Source organism: Manis pentadactyla, chromosome 13 (genome assembly GCF_030020395.1).
Source record: "Manis pentadactyla isolate mManPen7 chromosome 13, mManPen7.hap1, whole genome shotgun sequence".
NCBI lineage: Eukaryota > Metazoa > Chordata > Mammalia > Pholidota > Manidae > Manis > Manis pentadactyla.
In genome coordinates this window covers 57,861,558-57,880,295 of record NC_080031.1, presented here as the reverse complement: position 1 = coordinate 57,880,295, position 18,738 = coordinate 57,861,558, and the positions used below count along the sequence as shown (strand labels likewise).

At 50.8% G+C, this 18,738-nt stretch overlaps 1 protein-coding gene across 4 annotated transcripts; it reads left to right on the top strand.

The window, feature by feature from the left end:
• Window positions 1–1,200: 1,200 nt before the first annotated feature.
• On the top strand, window positions 1,201–16,197 carry BTNL9 (butyrophilin like 9). 4 transcript variants are annotated; one of them, XM_036907986.2, is made up of 11 exons: window positions 1,202–1,370; window positions 4,960–5,093; window positions 6,837–7,184; window positions 8,516–8,797; window positions 11,562–11,690; window positions 11,795–11,827; window positions 12,056–12,076; window positions 13,201–13,221; window positions 13,451–13,477; window positions 14,438–14,464; window positions 15,342–16,197. In XM_036907986.2, the coding sequence occupies exons 2-11, from the start codon at window positions 4,982–4,984 to the stop codon at window positions 15,965–15,967; spliced, it is 1,626 nt and encodes a 541-aa protein (XP_036763881.1). In that variant the 5' UTR covers window positions 1,202–1,370; window positions 4,960–4,981; the 3' UTR covers window positions 15,968–16,197. The 4 variants fall into 4 exon arrangements, with proteins under 4 accessions (XP_057346380.1, XP_036763881.1, XP_057346382.1 ...); XM_057490397.1 differs by having other exon boundaries at window positions 1,201–1,370; window positions 11,795–12,076; XM_057490399.1 differs by lacking the exon at window positions 1,202–1,370 and having other exon boundaries at window positions 4,956–5,093; window positions 6,926–7,184; window positions 11,795–12,076.
• The last annotated feature ends 2,541 nt before the right edge of the window (window positions 16,198–18,738 follow it).

Below are 18,738 nucleotides of genomic sequence, written 5' to 3'. Positions count from 1 at the left end.
ATCCAGCCTGAATAACTTCTGGTCCTTTGAACTTCCAATGGCTCTTGGCCACCCCTGGACCAATGCTACACTTCCCTGTGCGGTAGAAAGGTCCTTTGCAATTTGGTTCCACCTGTTTTCGTTCAGCCTTTCCTCCCACTGGTGAGTTCCATAAACTCTCCCTGAAGCCCAGAGCTGCCCCCTCTCCCACAGGTAACCCCTCCATCCACTCAGAACATCCATGCCCCACCCCTCACCCTCATCGCTTCCCTGATCCTGCTCTTTGTTCAGGGTCCATTTTAAGTTTAACCTGTCCCTGAGCCCTCCTTTCTTTCCACACCAGGGACATGCACCCACTGTTTGATCTCACCACTCAGACCATTTTCCTGTCCTAGGACTTCGTTATGCACACAAAAAGCCCAGGACACACACCCTGGCCTGCCTGAACACGAAGTGTCACCTTTAGCTCACTGTTCTCACCTCCACCTGCTCACTCAGAGCTCTGGTGCCTGCCCAGGCCCCTCCCCAGATGTCAGGTACATCTCGGGGTCCCTGAGGCATCCTGCATGTGCTTGTGCCACCTTGTGCCCCAGCTCTGACCTGTCCCCTAAGAAAGACATGGGGGTGGGGTACAGCCAGGGAGCTGCCACATTGGTCCCCTGCACTTTCTCCCACAGACCCCTAGGCTGCATCACAGTCCATGGCAGCGGGGTGGGTGGGGTGGTGTTTGTTTCCTCACTCGTGAGCTGCATGCCATCCCAGAAGTCTCAGTGCAGCGCCCCCACCTCATTTCCCAGTTGTGTGTGAACAGCTCTTTCAGGTCTTACAGCGAAGCTCCCAAGCTATGTTCCTCACTGTCCTCGCCCTGCAGAGGTGGGTATGGCTGGTGAGTTGGCACCAGCCCTCTACGAGCCCTCAGTTAGTGGGTAGTCCACCCAGGTCTCTGTATCTTTCGCTGTGACAATGAGGAGACGGGGCCAGTTGGGGTCAGCCAGCCCCTCCTGCCTCCCCGGCCCCCGAACATCCCAGGCCACCAATGGGAGCTCCCTGCTCTGAGTCCCCCTGCAGTGACTGTGAAGCTCCCAGTACCTTTCCCCTGCTTCTAAGACTGTGAAGGGACGTTTTTTTATAGGCATTCAGCTGGCGATTTTCCTCGCAGAGACAGGATGTGACTGACTTCCTCGTTTTGTTCTGTCCATCTGGGTTTGTACAGCAAAGGGCAGAGCGAGCGGCATGTGCCTTAAGGTGGAAGGCAGGTGGGGGATTCTGCCTCGGATGAGCCGGGCGCCTGAGCTCAGCGGCCAGCCCATGTTCGGGGCCTTCATATCTGCAATTGTAGGGGATTGAGATTTGCCAGGACTCAGCCCAGAGCCTTTGCTGCCACACGCCAGGTATGTGGCTCATTCTCAACACCTGCCTAAACGTCCACCTTTCAGAAATGGAAAGCAGAAAATGAAGGTTTTGGGGAGAGCATGAGATGGGTTTGTGCCACCTTATCAGCTGAGACTGGCTGCAGGAGGGCATGTTTTGTGTGGACGAGGAGAGAGGCGTGTTCAGGGGGGTCCACCTGGGAAGGCTGGATTCTGATGTGCCCGCTACCCCCCACCCCAGCCTCCTCGAGGGTCCCTTCTTGCGGGGGTTCATCTCCCTTGGAAACCAGGGATGGAAATCCTCTTGTGGGCTTATTGAAATCAAACCAAGGCAAGCCAGTCAGCATTATTTGGCAGCTTGTTGGGGGCAAAGCATTGCAGCAGACACTGGAAGGGGTGAGTGCAAAAGCCTTACCCCTGGGGCGCACCACTCAGGAGAGGGACTGGGAGAAGGACAGACAGCCAAGCTCACAGAAGTAGCAAAAGCAAAACATAGTCCTCAAGAGGCACCCAAGAAAGCATCAGGGGTTAGGGAATTGGAGGTGCAGGAGGAGAACACTGGACTGTCTGGAGGGAGGCCTGGGAGAGCAGAAGGAAAGGCTGGCATTTCTTCAGCATTGGTGTTGCACAACCCTCATTCCTCCTTGTGTCTTCAGGGGGGACATCTCAGGGGCTCCCAGGAGAGCCGGGAGAATGTACCCCACCAGCGAGGCATAGCTCCAGCTGGAGAGCCCGTTTCTGGCTGTCGTTCCCTCCCATCGGCTCTCCATCTTCCCCAAATACCCGCCAGGTCCAGACCCTCACCTGTTCCCAGCCAAACCTCCCATCCTGAAACAGAATCTGAAACCCACTGACACCGTGCTGTGAATAGCTGAGGTCGGAAGGGGTTTCCTTCACAAGGATACCTGCGCTCCAGTGAGGATCAGAGCCTTTAACGTGGAGAGAGAGGTCGGGATGGGCAAACTTCAGGCCACCAGCAGGGAGGGGGAAGGGGCCCTTTGGGGAGCAAAAGGGGCGCTCAGCCTCTCTGAAGTCCCTAAAGGAAATGACCAGACAGTGTGCCTCTGATTCAAGGCAATGTCCTTGTGCATTGGGAACAACGGGGCCACTGAGCATGTGCCTCCTGTCCAGAAGAGACTGTTGGTAAGGTCTGAGGGACACTGGCTTTGAGCTGTTTTACCAGCAGTGGGGGTTTGGATTTATACTCATGTGTTGGCCAGTCAGTTGGATGTTCTTGTGGCTGACACGAGGGGACTCAGGGCATGAGAGATGCTGTCAGAGTGAGCGCTGTGGGCAGGTGGCCCTAACAGGGGTCAGGAGGACTAAGGGTGCATGCAGCCCTGATACATGCCACAGCTGGTGAAGGACCTACAGCTAGAGAAGCACAGAGCCTGGGGAGCTCACTTCCCCCACCTCCTGGCTGTGTGCTCAGGACAGAGTCCCCCAGCCTCCAGCGGCTACTTTTCTTGCCTGGGGTCTGGACCTATTAGAAATAACAATAGTACTGGTATAGGTAGGTACGCAGGAGGTAGTTAGTGCTTAGTTCATGTGGTGTGACCCGTATGCATGTGTGTGTGTGTTTGTGGACCCGTACGCATGTGTGTTTGTGTTTGTGACCTGCCCCACCTGTAGCCTCAGTGATGGAACCACACAGGTGTGTCACAGCAGAGAGCTGCAGTCCCGTCAGCAATTCTGGGGCTGGGAACACACCGCCCCCAGGGGGGCCAGCGTCCCCTTCCCAGGAAAGGGGGCCATGATCCTCCTGTGAGCCCCGCCCTGCAGGCCAGTAGTATGCCGGGCCACTGCAAGTAAGGGGCTCCCATTATCACCTGACACCATCTTGGCCGATCCGAACAGGCCGTGTGCTCTGAGACCCTCGTTTTGGAAGGTACCAGCAAGGGCCGATATGCCCTCATGGCTTTGCCCTCACAGGGCTCTGTGTGGACGGTCCAGAGGAAAGGACCCAGGCACAAAAAAGAAGAGCAGGGGACAGGCAGGGGGAGAGGAAGGGCAAAGGCTGTGGAGCCCTTTGCATCGCCAGCCAAAGGGGCCAGAGCCTGGACCCTGGCCCAGGGCTCCGCTCATGCTGGTGCCTGTGGCTTGCTGTTCTAAGAGCTGCTGGCCTTCAAAGGCCCCAGGATGCCCCTGGGGGTCCCTGGTCTCCTCCCACTGAGGGTTCTCTTCTGAAGCATGATGGAGCTGCTCCAGTTTGTCCCTCTGCCTGCCTACCTGCATATGAGCTCCGGGAGGTGGGGTGCCCAGTCCCTGGCCCTTTCCCCTTATAGGTTGCCACCCATCTCCCCTGCGCCCACTGTATTCCTATAGGCTGGGGTCCTTCCAGCTTAGGGGTGGGGGGCACCCCATCCCATTACTCACCTGCACACCTCCTGTGGCCACTCTTCTGCTCAGTACTCAGCAGCTTTTAAAAAGCCTTGTCTACACCCTGCCAGTGGTACTGCTGACTGTGCTCTGGGGCTCTGCAGCTGCAGGACCCCAGGAACATGTGCCACATCACAGGTCTGAGAGGAAGGAGAACCACACAAAGGGTGGGGGGAGCAGAAGGAAGGGGAAGTGGGGGGCTAGAGAAACCCACTGGGTCCTTCCCTTCAGGGGGCTGTGACAGCCTGAACAGAGAGGGCTGTAGTCTGTGGATGAAGATGGGGGGATTGCCTGATGGTGGAGCCAGAGGGAGGACATGCCGGCCTTTATTTAAAGGGCACCCAACCCTTTGGTGGGAGGCTTAACAACCCTCTGAGTTGACTTTGGTTCTGCCATTGTTCAAGGAAAGAAATGGAGGTACAATCAGTTACAAAATCTGCCTAAAACCTCACAACTAACCAGAGGGAAATGTGGAGAGGCCGGTATATCTCCTGAGATGTGTGGGCTACCCACACTGCCTGCAAGCAGACTGAGAGGGTCCTGCAGGTCCCAAGGGGGCATCAGGAGCAGAAATGGATGGTGCTCACCTGCGCTGGGGCCGTTCCCTTGGACCACACATGCAGGGTGTGACTAGATGGGATGACCCCATCCCTGTGGCCTGGAGGATGCTGCGCACTCAGAAATGGCCACCAGCTGACCAGCTGGAGGCTCCACCTGAGGGCTCAGGGCTGCAGGAAGGTGTTCCCAATGTGATGAAGTGGGCAGGCAGCTGCCAGGTGTGCGACCCAGATCTGAAAGAACAGAACCCCCTGTTTGTTCCTGTGTTGTGTGGACCTGATGTTCCAGGTCAAAGGGAAGTGGGAGCAAGCTGGGGCAGGGCAAATGGAAATGCCTCTGGGCCCAGATGGTTTCCCTTTGTTTGGGGAAAGTCTAAGTCCTAGTGCAGCCCCCACACAATGTGTGGCTCTGTTCCTGGCCCTAAACAATGAGAAGCTCAGAAGGTGCTTCCTCTGGGACCCTCTGACCCTGTCCCCTTGCAGCTCTGTGAGTCTCATTGGCAGTGCCTCCTGGTAAAATTAGAAGCAGCTCTCACATCCGGCTGCAGTTTAAAAGAAGCCAGGCATTGGGGCTGGTAGCCTGCAAAGAACAACAGAGGCAGCGACAGAAGGTGGGGCCTGCCAGGCCTCGGCCCATTCCTCCTCATCCCTCCAGCCTCTCTGTCCCTCCCCAGGTGGCCTCACTGCTGAAGAGCAATGATGGAATCCGCTGACTCCCTAGACTCCCCGCAGCGAGTTCCTCTGCTCAGCAGGCTCTTCTTCCTCACCCACTTCCTCCTCCTTCTCCAGCCTGGAGAGCCGAATTCAGGTAGTATGTCTGACCTGCAGCCCAGCCAGCCCAGAGGTGGGCTGCTGCCACGCCCTCCTCCCAGGTCCTCCCAGGGCTGAGATCCTGCACCTGGTACCCAGCCAAGGAAGGTGCTAAATTGCAAGCTTTCTATCCCAGTTGTTAAAGAACCACTGCCCCTGAACACCATGCAGTCCCACAGGGCTCCTCCATCACCTCCCCAAGCCACCCAGCACCCTTTATACCCTCCCCAGGATCCACAGCTCACAGGCATGGCAGAGACATAGCAGAAGGGTGCCAAGAAATTTATTGGTCTGTGCCTGGGTTGAGCCAGTTGGTAAATATTTTTAGCTCTACTTCTGCATATAAGCCATTGCTTTCAAAGGACAGGAAGGACCTCTGGCCTCCTATCTCTCAGTGAAAGAAGCAGCTAACAGAGTGTAACTAATTATGCAAATGGATTCCCAATTCTCTGAGCTGCAAACCAGGGATACCAAGGCCCAGGTACTCAAGCAGGTCATGGGAGGGGACAGAAGTGAAATAAATGACTGTCTAGCTGTGTGACCAGGGCCACAAGAGAAAATGCATAAATATTTGGAAGCACAGGTAAGAGAGCAATTTGTTTTTTCAGAAAGCCAAGAAGAGCCACAGAGAGGAGGTACTGTTTGAGTAGAACCTTGTGGAATACACATTCTCCAGGAAGATGACAGATGGAGGGTAAACTGAGGCAGGGTGTGCCCAGGGAGAGGGCCAGGCATCAGTGTGAGGGAAGAGACAGCTGGAGTGCACCTGGAGAGGGAAGGTGGTAGGGAGGGTGTTGGGGCTACACCCAGTGGGGAACAAGGGGTGTCAATGGGGTCAACATAGGAAAGTGCCGTGTTCTGTGAGCAAAGTGCAGGATGAGGTCACCCATCATGGAGGGGCTTTGGAAGGGGTCTCAGCTGGGCTTTGAAGGAAGGACGGGAGGTGCACAGAAGGCAGAGAGAATGAGGACGTGCGGGGAGGCACAGTGTGTGCGACAGCTCTCCCACAGGAATAGCAGCTCTCCGGGCAGCTGCAGAAAGCAGGAAGTAGAGGGGCCATACGGAGACACCCCTGAAGAGACACCAAATGAAACGTCCTGATCAGTAAAAATCTCAAAAGCGCGATTTGACCTTTTGATAGGAAACCCCATAAGCAAGCAGCCTCCATTGATTATTTGAATACCCTTTGTGACAGAATCTGTCCATGTGCATGTGCATTATAAAAACTTAGAAAATCAGAGAAAACAAAAATAGGAAAACAGCTATTCCCATCATCCAAACTAATACCATCCACAGTTTGGTATATCTCTTTTCAGAACTTTTTCTGTGCACATATAAAAATGTCATTTTTAAATCAAATAAGAGGATAGTGCACATATAGTTTGGAAACTTGCAGGGCTTTTTTTTTTTTCTTTTCTTTTTCTGGTCAAAGATTCCATTTCATTTAATACCCTGGCCATATTCATAAAAATGTCCCCCAAATAACATGTACACTGGTTGGTTCAAATCAATTATCAGTCCAGCACCACACATTGTATCTGGTTGGAATATCCCTTGTGTATTTTTAGGTCTGGCACATTCACTCTTTTCCTGACAATTATTTGCTCAAGAAACCAGGCCAGTTGTCCTGTAGAATGTCTCACTTTCATCATTTGAATGGTTTCCTGTAGATTCCTGAGCTGCAAAGGGATGTGATAAACACTTATATTTGAGGAGGGCTGATTCTGACTTCTCGTCCCAGAGGAGGTCAGGGTGGTAGGCCCTGGGGAGTCCATCCTGGCTGTCGTCGGGGAGGAGGTGGAATTCCCGTGCCACCTGTCACCGTACCAGGACGCCGGGGACATGGAGATCCTCTGGTTCCGAAGCCAGGCCTCTGACGTGGTGCACCTGTACCAGGAGGGGCAGGAGCTCCCCGGCCGCCAGATGGCGCAGTTCCAGAACAGGACCCAATTCTTCAAGGACGACATCGTGGACGGCAGCGTGGCGCTGCTCCTCCAAGGCATCGTCCCCGCAGACCAGGGCCCCTACGGGTGCCGCTTCCTCTCCAGCAACTTCTCCGGGGAAGCCATCTGGGATCTGGAAGTTGCAGGTGCGTGACCTGGCCAAGCTCCAGCAGGGCCGGGAGAAAAGGGCTGCTCTACTCAAGAGTAGAAAGAGAAACACAGAGAATGGGAAAATGGCTCTCATTAAACAAACAGATAAACAAACAAACAAAAACCTATTAAAAAGAAGGATTCATTAGAAAACGAGCAAAAGAAATGTTCACAGAAAGGAAACACACATGGCCCTTATGCTTACAGGGAGAGAGAGGCACATAAAGCTACACTGAGATGCAAATTTTTACCTCTCAGATTGGCAAAAGAGCACACACCCGTGGCAGAGCTGTGAGTAAGCAGGCCCTCTGCTCTGTGCTGCATTGGTCGAGCTCAGAGTTGTGAAGCTTCAGGGCCAGAGAACTTGGCAATAGCTAAGAGGACAGCCTCAGCATGTACCCATTGAGCATCAAACCCACCTGTAGTAGTTTCTCTGATGATTCACCTACCACAGCTCCAATATGAAAAAGGCATAGGTATAAGTTTAATCTTGGAAGCATTATTTGTAACTGTACAACAGGGGAAGCTACCTAAGCGTCCAAGGATAGGTGCTGGGTATGGCTCCTCATGCAATGGAGTGATCCACACTATGCAGTGGAAAAAATGAGGAGCTGTATGCACTGGAGGGGAGCAATTTCTAGGATTTTAAGGGGAAAAAAACAAGCTGCAAAGAGGTTCTATAGCTTATAAACATTTGTGTAAGAAAGAAAGACAAACCCTGCACAGAAGACACAGGAAGGAGGCACTGGAAATAAATGCAACTGCCTACCTAAGGGAGGGTTGGGTGCAGTGGTGGGGGCTTTCCCATGTGTGTGTATATGTATGTGTGTGTGTACATATATATATATATATACACACACACACACACAGTCTTGTCATTTAAACTAACATTAATGTTTTGCATAAAAGCTCTCTCCACAAGGATGGGGAAATAAAGGAGTGCATGTAACACAGCATAGAGCCTGGTGGGATTCAAGAAAGAGAAAAGGCAATCCATCTAAATTTGGGGTGGGATTTTTCTTTACTCCAGGAGACTGTCCTTGCATAATATGACTAAATGCCAGTAGCCCTTCCCAGCCAAATGGCACCCCAATATATTTCCAAATGTCCCCCATGGGTCTTACTATCCCCATGTCCCACATGCCACCACGGATTTAGACTGTCATTTACCGGCTGGGGAGTGAAGGGCTGTGGGCCACCCCTGGGTGAACAGCAGTCTCAGTTCAAGATGCCTTATGGCAACTGCAAATGGTGAATGGTGGCATGAATTTCACATACAACTTCTGGGAAGAAGCCTGATCTTTCCCCCTCTTCCTGCTTCTCCTAGGGCTGGGCTCGGACCCTCACATCTCCCTTGAAGGCTTCAAGGAGGGAGGCATTCAGCTGAGGTGCCGCTCCAGTGGCTGGTACCCCAAGCCCCAGGCTCAGTGGAGAGACCATCGGGGGCAGTGCCTGCCTCCAGAGACAGAAGCCATCGTCCAGGACACCTGGGGCCTCTTCAATCTGGAAACATCTGTGGTTGTCCAAGGGGGGACCCACAGGAATGTGTCCTGCTCCATCCAGAACACCCTCCTGATCGAGAAGAAAGAGTTCATGGTCCAGATAGCAGGTCAGTGGGTGCCAGTTCACCATCTTCCTAGTCATTTTATCCTCCATGCCCATTATCCTCAAGGCCATCTATAAAGACACAATGGGACTTGGGCCTGACTGTGTAGGGGGTGGGCTGACCTTGATACCTGAAAAGTCAGCAACTTGGATACCAGGAAGCTACTAAGAGTACAACTGCTACAATTCATCCAAAATACCTGGGGTGGGGGATGGGGGCAAGCAAGCTAACGTTATGTACTAAGGGTTATGTGCTAAAATCCAGAAGCTACTCATTAGAGGTCATCATGACAGCGCATGTATTCCTAATTTCATCCCTCACACAGTATTTATTGGGTGCCTACAATGTGCCTGAAACCCCTACCCTCAGGTTCACATTCCAGTGGGGAAAACGGACAAATAAGAGAGTGAGTTACATATTACATTAGAAGATGTTAGGTGCTATAGAGAAAAGTGAAGCAGGGGAGGGTGCTGAGGCACATAGGTGGAGTTAAAAGTGGTGGATCAGGAAAGAAGACAGGCAATGAGTTGAAGGGGAGGCTATTATCTAGGATCGAAATCTTGTTATTAGGCACCCACTGAAGGGTTTAGTGTTTAATTGTTCCAAGTCTTGAGGGTAAACCTAACATATGTGCCATTTTTCACATTGGTCCATATCAATAATTATAATAACAGAAAGAAACCTCACTCTCATAATGGATAAATTGTCCTCAAGTAAGAGGACTTTACAGCACCATGGGTCACACATAATTCATCTGAAATTCACCTGGTAATTAGGGTGGCCATCAGGGTTAGCTAATTGTCTTTTTTAAAATTGAAGTATAGTGAATATATAATATTATATTGGTGATATATATATCTAGTGATTCAACATTTACCTACATTATTAGATCCTCACCCCAACTAGTGTAGTTACTATGTGTCAACATAGAAAGCTGTTACAGAACCACTGACAATATTCTCTATGCTGTACATTCATCCCTGTGACTAATTTATGTTATGATTGAGATTTTGTGCCCCTTTATCCCCTTCACCTATTTTACCCACCCACCCAGCCCTTCCCCCAAGGTACCACCGGTCACACCTCAGGGTCTATGAGTCTACTGCTGTTTTGTTCATTTTGTTTTCTTTTGTTTTTAGATTCCACAAATAAGTGAAATCACATGGTATTTGTCTTTCTCCACCTGGCTTATTTCACTTAGCATAATATCCAGCTAATTGTCTTTATCCAAAGGAAAAATAAAACACTGCATATATATCTCTATCACAAGCATGTAGTTACAACCTGGAACCAGGCACCTGAGTTAAACTACCAAGAGATGGAATACGGGCAGCTTCTCCTGGATGTTTTCATCTCAAAGAGATGCTCTGAGCTCCTAAAGAAAAATAGTCCTGGGTTGTAAAGCTGGCAAGAGTTTATTTAGCTTTCAAAAAGACTTACATACATCTCAAAGGGATAGTGAAAGGCTTTATAAGTTTTCTAAAAAGTTAATACTCTAAGACAAGGGAAATAGGGAGTCTCTTTCTCTATTTGCACCAGGGAAAATCCAGGTGTTTTTGTTTTAGATTTGTGTTTCTCCTTTGCTGTGTGAGTCATACCTATGAGGAGGGCACCCAGGTAGAGGTCCTGAGATGGGAACTTGCATGGCTTTTGGGGGGCAGGATGGAGGCAGGGGAGGGAAAGGGACAGGGAAGCATCAGGGCCTGTGTTCTTGCTCTTAGCCTGTGGGTCAGTGGTTTCAAACTTTCTGCCGTTAAGGACCAATCAATCCATCGCGGCCCAATACTTTGCACGGGACAATAAAAATGCACTGCTAGAAAAATAAAATTTAAAAAGAAAATAACACATTTGCTAAGCCAGACACAAAAGGACAGATATCGTACAATTCCACTCACATGAGATACCTAGTCATTCTATAGAGACAGAGAGTAGAAAGGGGGTTGTCGGGGTCAGTGTTTCCTGGGTGCAGAGTTTCAGCCCGGGAAGATGAAAAAGTTCTGGAGATGGATGGCGATGGCTACACAACAGTGTGAGTGTACATGCCGCCAGACCGTGTGCCAAAAGATGGCTAAGATGGTACACTTTATGTATATTTTACCACAATAAAAAAAGAAAACTATTTTTTAATAAAAAGACCCCTGAGATAAAAATCACCATTTTTAACATAAGTTTCCTCAACAGACAAAATTACTGAGTTATTCTATTAAATCGACACAGGAGTTTCTGAAGGGTCATTCTCCATTTTTGCCGGTAACTCTTTACTGTCCGGCCGCTGCCCCAGTGGACCTGGCACATCCTACGTCCGGCAGGTCCTCCCCGGGGGCCTGGGCAGGAAAGGGGGAAGCAGTGCGCCCCACGCGGCTTTGCTGTCAGTTCTGCCAAGGGTGTGATGAGAAGTAGAACCCAAGTGTTGGCAAGAAGCGGGGAGATGCCTTGTGGCTTGGGCAGTGCGTAGAGAGCATTAATCTCCTGGGATTCAGATACCAACGCCTTGCATTCCCGCATCCTACAGACACAGGGCAGTTGTGGGGAGGACAGGGCCGTCAGGGCCGAGGTCACAGAAGTTCTGGGCTGCATCGGCTCCCCGCTTGGCCGTCCTCACCTTGCCGCGCCTTCTCCTGCCCGCCAGCACGTCAGTCCTGGGCTGCTGCTCGGGATCCCAGCCGGCGCCCCTGCCCCGCGGAAGCTCCCGGCACACAGGGTCCAGTCTTGTCACTTCGGTGCAGTGGCGCCTAAAGTGAGACAGCTCCCCGCGGGTGTCTTCCAGACGTGTTTTTACCCGGACCCTCCCCCTGGAAGGGAGCTCTGCTGGGGACCCTGGTGGCGCTGCCGCTCCTCCTGGCTCTCCTCGCGGCGCTGTCGCTGTTCTTCGTCCGGAAGCACCGCAGGTCGCGAGGTAGGGGGCCTGGGCCGGACGCTGGTGCCGGGAGGGCGGCGTGGAGGCGGCGGCGGGACGCGGGCCCCGGTGCGCTCACGTCCGCCCCTCGTCCGTCCTTTCAGAAAAGCTCCGGAAACAGGCAGAGAAGGACAAAGGTGAGGGGGAAGGGGCGCGACCCCGCCCACATCCCTGCGGGCCCTGCTGGGCTGGAAAGCGAGCACTCAGCCCTGAGGCCGGGAGGCGGGCAGCTCTGCGCTTCCCCTGCTTCGGAGCCTCGCCTCCCGCGCGTTGCGCCCACGCGGAGGGGCCGGGTCTTTGCACCTCGGGGGAGCGAGGCCTGTGTGCTCACCCAGATTTTCCTCTTTTCTTCGTCTCTTCTCCAGGGAAACTCAGAGCAGAATTGGGTAAGTTCTGGGTGACACGTTCCCAGGGCTTGCTGCGGGGCTAGGCAGGGCGAGTTGTGATTTCAGGCTCCGTTTGGAGAGCTATGTATGGCAACGATCTAATTGTAAACCCGTCCCCCTATGCCCCCCACCTCACCACCCCCAGACGGACTCCTGTGCAGCTGCCAAGGGGGTCCGGCCTTAGACCCGCTGGACAGACCCTGCCCGCCCCTCTCCTGCAAATTATAAGATATAGTTACAATTCCACCATTAAATGTTTACCCCCACTGGTTCATCTCCATAGGATAGCTTTTCTCTTTTTAATCAGATACCACTGAGAAGGGTGGCACTTTTCATTTGCACTAAAGTGAGATTAATTTATCAGATTCACTTTTCTCCTTAGGAGGATTCACACTTAGGGGTGTGTGTGTCTGAACAGAGGAGGGGAGAATGAATTTAAAGGACAGGGTGATGGCGGAGAAGAGCATGGATGGCACATGTCCAGTAGAACTCCAGACAAAAAGTTTGAGGTTGGAGAAGCTGGTCTTGCAGTCTACCAGTCCTGCAGAGGGAGCAGCTATAACAAGTCATTAACATCATAGTCTGAATTAGGCACAGTGTTTCCTTTCTGGCATCATTTACTTTTGAAAGAAGACTCAGGGTGGGGAAATCAAAGGCATGCATTTCCAGTGGCAGATTCTCAGAGTCTTGGTATTGGCCAGGGGAAATAATTGGCTATGATGTCCTCCTTCCCTGTCCTGTAAATAATGTACCCAGTATGTGACCCTGAGGCTCACCATAGGTTGTGCTCAGTGCCTAGGACCTCCTCCCCAGGAAAAGCTTGTGATTTTAGGGCAAATGAACAGTAGCCTCTTCATACCAGACCTGAGCCCTGGAAAGAGGCTCCTTTAGTACCAAGACCTGCTTTCCCTTCTGGGCCCTGTGCAGATTTCTGCCTTAGAGCAAAGAATAGTATGAAATGTAAGAATCCTGCAGACTGGCAGTAGAGAGACTAGTGTGGGACTGGAGTGAGCAGTGATTTAAGATGAAGGAACCTCTTCGCAGCAGCCTAACTGCCTTGGGAATGTGGTTCCACTCATCACTCATCCAAAGGCTGATGTTTTCTCCCTGTGTTCTGCTTACAGAGAAGCTTCAGACAGAGCTTGGTAAGTGACACTTCTTAGAACTATTTCTTCTTGTCCACCTTTTAACATCTAGTTATCCATGTATGTTCTTGTCCCCCAAACAGGTATGATGCCCAGGCTGGAACCTTGCTAGCTGTGTGGGTGGCAGGAGAAAAGGGAGAGGGACAGGGGTGGGTGCAAGAGGTGACGTGTGAGCAGGGAAGCTGCAGGGATGTGCTGTTCTAATTCTGTTTTTCCTTGGCTGCTTCAGACTGGAGAAGGGCTGAAGGCCAGGCTGGTGAGTGAAGCTCATTTCCATCCCACAGTCCACTTCACATCCCAACACTCACTCTAACCATCCATGTTTCATTCTGGCTTATTCCACAGCCAGGTGGCATGTATTGATCTATGCCACTTGATAAAGGTTATATTCAAGTTTCACTTTTATATTTATTTTTATATCATCCTGGGGTATAAGCATAGTGTAAACCATTGGTGCCAATCCTGGCTGCACCTCAGAATCACCTGGATTCCTTGCCCACCCTCAGACTCTAACTCATGCATCTGGAACAGGCATTTTACCCTATAAGTAAATGTTTCTCCCTGTACCTTTCTCCATCCCCCATGTAAAGTAAGCAGTCTAATGTGTATCTTTATTTTGTATATATTCTTGCAAAATGTGCATTTCTGTTTTCTGAACATGCATTTTAGTTTCTGTAAATGGCATTATAGCTTCGTGCTGCTCCTCGCTTTTCTTGCTCCTCACTGTTTTAATATCCATCCCTGCTGCCATCTGATTCTTGCTGCAGAGTGCTCCAGTTCAGCCAGCCACCCCTGCAGTAGATGTCCCGTCTGCCTCTAACTGCACACCACCACAAACAACACTGAATGAACAGCCTCAAACAGCCATGCTCACCTGGGCCTCCTGGGGACTGGCCCGCCCATCAGAGATCCAGGCTTCAGCCCATACTCAGGGCATCCTGGCCACTTGAATTAGTTTTCTTTGCCCACGTTTTGCTCTCCTGCACTCCCAGCACAGATCTGGCCTGTATGCAGCTGTGGCATAACCCAGCACTGACACCAGCCCTGCCCAATCCCAAATTCTTGGGTAAATCTAGACCTGTCTGGATCCAAATCAGCTGTCATGGTGGGAATGGGTCGTTTGCAGGCATTCCTCATGCATCTCAAGCCACCCTCAGGAGTCCACAGTTACTGACTCAGATCTCTGAGCCTCTTTTTCCTTTCTATTTGGTTTCAGAGTGGAGAGCAGCCCAACAATATGCAGGTAACTGGACTGTGACTTGTGGCTTGGGTTGGCTGGGTCTTCAACAGAAGGGAGGTGGAGAGATCTGAGGTTAGAGGAAAGACCTGCCCAGGAGCCAAATACAGTCCTGCACACAGAGACACATAAACGTACTTTTGTACACACACATAATGTGAGACGTACACCTGCATGTGCACACACGCACATACATGCTTGCATGCACACATGATTGCACTCACACATGCACACATTTGTGTGCACACACCCACATAGGATTTTACTAGGTTTGTTAACACCCGGCAGGTAGGTTGCTAGAGCCTGTTTATAGGAGAATACAGGATGTGTAAGGAACATCTCATCCAACAGAAGAGATCCTCAGGATTCCCATCCATCAGATAGGTGTGTTTTGTGGGTGGGGTGCTGGAGTGCAGGGTACAGGACTGGACCATCTCAGAGGTCCCTTTCAGTTTTAAAATCCTAAATTGCTGTGCAGCTGAGGCCCAGAGCTCACGTTAGGATCTCAAAGGCACACGGGGTGGCGAGATCAGTCAGGAACAGAACCAGGCCAGAGCTCCTTCCCCTTGACTAGGACTCAGGGGAAGTAAGCCCGCCTCCATCCCCAGGAATTTACCTTGCTTGCAAGGTCTGCTCTCCATGGCATCTAGTATGGAATTCAGGAAACTTCCAGCCCAGGAAAGAAACAGGATTCCTATCACTTTCAAATGTTCGGGGTTAACTTGCACGCTGCTTCAGTCCTTGGAGGTTTTCGGGGTTGTGGGTGGGGAAAACTATTGCACTCATTGCTAAGCCAGGAGAAGTGGAGGCTTGCCTGAGGCGGGAGGGACAGGCAGGGTCCAGAACCGCCCTGCGAGGGCGCCAACCCCGAGCCTCTGCGCAGTGGACGTGACCCTGGACCCGGCCTCGGCGCACCCCAGCCTGCAAGTCTCGGAGGACGGCAGGAGCGTGTCCTCGCGCGCGGCTGCGCCGGGCCCGGCGGCGGGCGGCCCGCAGAGCTTCTCGGAGCAGACGTGCGTGCTGAGCCGCGAGCGCTTCTCGGCCGGCCGCCACTACTGGGAGGTGCACGTGGGCCGGCGCAGCCGCTGGTTCCTGGGCGCCTGTTTGGCCGCGGTGCCGCGCGCGGGCGCGGCGCGCCTGAGCCCGGCCAGCGGTTACTGGGTGCTGGGGCTGTGGAACGGCTGCGAGTACTTCGTGCTGGACCCGCACCGCGTGGCGCTCCGCGTGCGCGTGCCGCCCCGGCGCGTGGGCGTCTTCCTGGACTGCGACGCGGGGAGGCTGGCCTTCTTCAACGTGTCTGACGGCTCCCACATCTTCACCTTCACCGACACCTTCTCGGGGGCGCTCTGCGCCTACTTCAGGCCGCGCGCTCACGACGGCAGCGCGCACCCGGATCCCCTCACCATCTGCCCGTTGCCGGCTAGAGGCACTCGCGTCCCCGAAGAGAACGACAGTGACACCTGGTTACAGCCCTATGAGCCCTCGGACCCCGCCTGGGGCCTGTGGTGAGGCACTGTCCTGGCCGCAGGACGGGGTCCTGAGTACCCGGCCAGGGCCCTGCTCTGCCGCTCCCTCTAGGGCACAGGGAGCGTCGCGGGAATGTCGGCAAAGGCTAACGGCTCAGAGCAGCAGGAAGGGGACAGAGGGGGACCTTTGCTGAGTAGGGGTGTAGTGTATGTATATGATTTCTTTAAGTAAAAGAGGCAATTCCAAAGCTCGTTTGTGTGTAACAGGACTGAGCCAATGAGTGGAGTAATTGATGTTGCCAGGAGCCAGGGTGCCCACTGCAGGCGATGGGAAAGAAACTGGAATGCGGGAAAGGAGAAACCTCACTGGGTTGGATTGAAAGTATCAGTTAACTTGTGTGCATTTTTGCATGTATTTTCTAGTTCTAAAAAATGTCTAGAAGCAATGACACCTCATAAGCAGTAAGTGCACTTAGGCCCAGATCCTCGTTACATGTCAGTTCCCACTGGAATGAACTTAGACAAACAGCTGATTCCAGGGTTGGGCCGATGACTCTGGAACACCCTGAGCCATAAAGCACTGACTTGCCCCAAAACTGACTGGCACGTGGGAGCTAGGGCGAACGGGCTACACTGACCAATCATGGGGCAATGTGAAAATTAAAATGAATCATGACAAGAATTGCACAACAAAGGTTTGAGCAAATAAGAAAATTCCCCAAGTGTGCTAAGAGTCAGGTTTCCCAGAGAAAGGAAATTAAAAAATACAAAAAGGTGGAGAAAGATAAAAATTGATTTCACTTACATGTGGACTCTAAAAACACAGCAAAACAAAATGAACAAAACAGCAGTAGACTCACAGAAGTGAACTGAGAAGTGACTGCTAGTTACCGTGGAGTGAAGGGGATAAAGAGGCACGAAATTGTTGGTTTTTACTATGTATATAACAGGGCCACACACACACATAGGTAAGTAGATAAATATATGTTCCTAGCTCTGTCTGCTTTGAGGGCTTAGAAAAAAATAACACCCCAGTATGAATGAGCACATCTAGCACCCAGACCTTGGTTTTTAGTAAATTTTCCATTAAAAGAAACCATGGCTCCTTGGAGAAATGGTGGACTCCAGAGTTTGAAAAGGAAAAATACATGATTGGTGTGATATTATGATTTATAATAAATATATATTTGGTCTTCATTCTAGATTCTGGCACAGAGCTTTTAAAACCTTGGCATTTCCTAAGTGATGAGAGGGATAAGGAGATCTTTTGATATTCATAACAATCCCCTTCCAACCACATCTGATTTATGCCAATGAGATGACTTTTGGAAAGCTCCTAAGGATAGGGGATGGTTGCTGGGGGTACCAACAATGTGGTTCGAAGGCTGAAATTTAGAGCCCACCCCCACCCCCAGACTTCAGGGAGAGGGGTGTGGCTGGAGATTGAGGATGAACACCAGTGGCCAGTGATTTAACCAATCATGAGTAATGAAGCCTCCATAACCCAAAAGGATGGGGTTTGCTGAGCTTCCAAGGTGGCCAATGGAAGAGGGCCTAGAGAAGGAGGGAGACTGATGCACCCAGAAAGCATGGAAGCTCCCCACCCTTTCCCCATACCTTTCCCTGTTCATCTCTTCCATCTGGTTATTCCCGGCTTTTTCCTTTCACAATAAACCAGTCAGTAATCTAGTAAGGAAACTTTTCCTGAGTTCTCTGAGCCGCTCTTGCAAATTAATAAAACCCAAGGTTGTGGGAACCTCTGATTTATAGCAGATAGGTCAGAAACACAGGCAATAACCTGGTCTTGCAATTGGCATGCGAAGTGGGGGCCAGTCTTGTAGGATTGAGTCCTTAATCTGTGGGATCTGACACAAGTAAATCTAACTCTAGATAAATCGTGTTAGAGTTAACACCTTGGTGGTGTTGAAAAAAAATACCAGAATGGGTCTAAAACATACCAGAAAGTAAGAAAGTACTCAAAGAATGATGGGGAAATGTCATTTAGACAGAAAAACCAGCTTGAAGGAACTCCCATTGGTCAAATCTGAACATCACAGTAATTAACGGCAGTTACAGGTTGAGTAAAATTGGAGTCCAAGAGTGTATATTTCTGTACTGATATGTATAAAAAATGGATAAACAAATGGGGAGAAGAGAAAGTTCTACCCTAAAATAGAGGTCTCAAAGTATCTCCCCACAAAATATGAATTACTTACTTATTACTTTAGAAGTACAAAACACTTACCAATCAACTTTGCAGTGGAGACTGGCAGATACCATCTTAACCAAGTGACAGAAGTTAATATCACCAGATGTGACATATGTTACCACATGACACAGTGTAGTTAAAAGAACACAACAGCATCACTTTTGAGGTATTCCTGCCTCCAAATTCATAAATCATAACATCAGACAAACTTACACTCTTCAAAGACATCAAGGTCATGAAAGGCAAGGCAAGACTAAGGAACAGTTCCAGATTGAAGGGGATTGACAACTGCATGTAGTAGGGACCCAGGATGGGACCCCGGGCCTAGAAAAGACAGCATTTGGAGAAAAAGATATTTTGAAAAATGGCTATTGATCAGATAGTAATATTGGATATATGGCAATTTCCTGATTTTGATGTGAAAAGTTCTTATTTTAAGAAAATGTATACTTAAATATTAGGGAATGATGGGGTATATTTGTACCTTTCCCTTAAATGATTCATTCAAAAATATACTAACATGTAGAATGATAAAGAAAAGCAGTAGTGTCTGACAAATATTTAAGAACTGGCTTTCTGTAGCATTTGCTGATTTCCGTGGTATA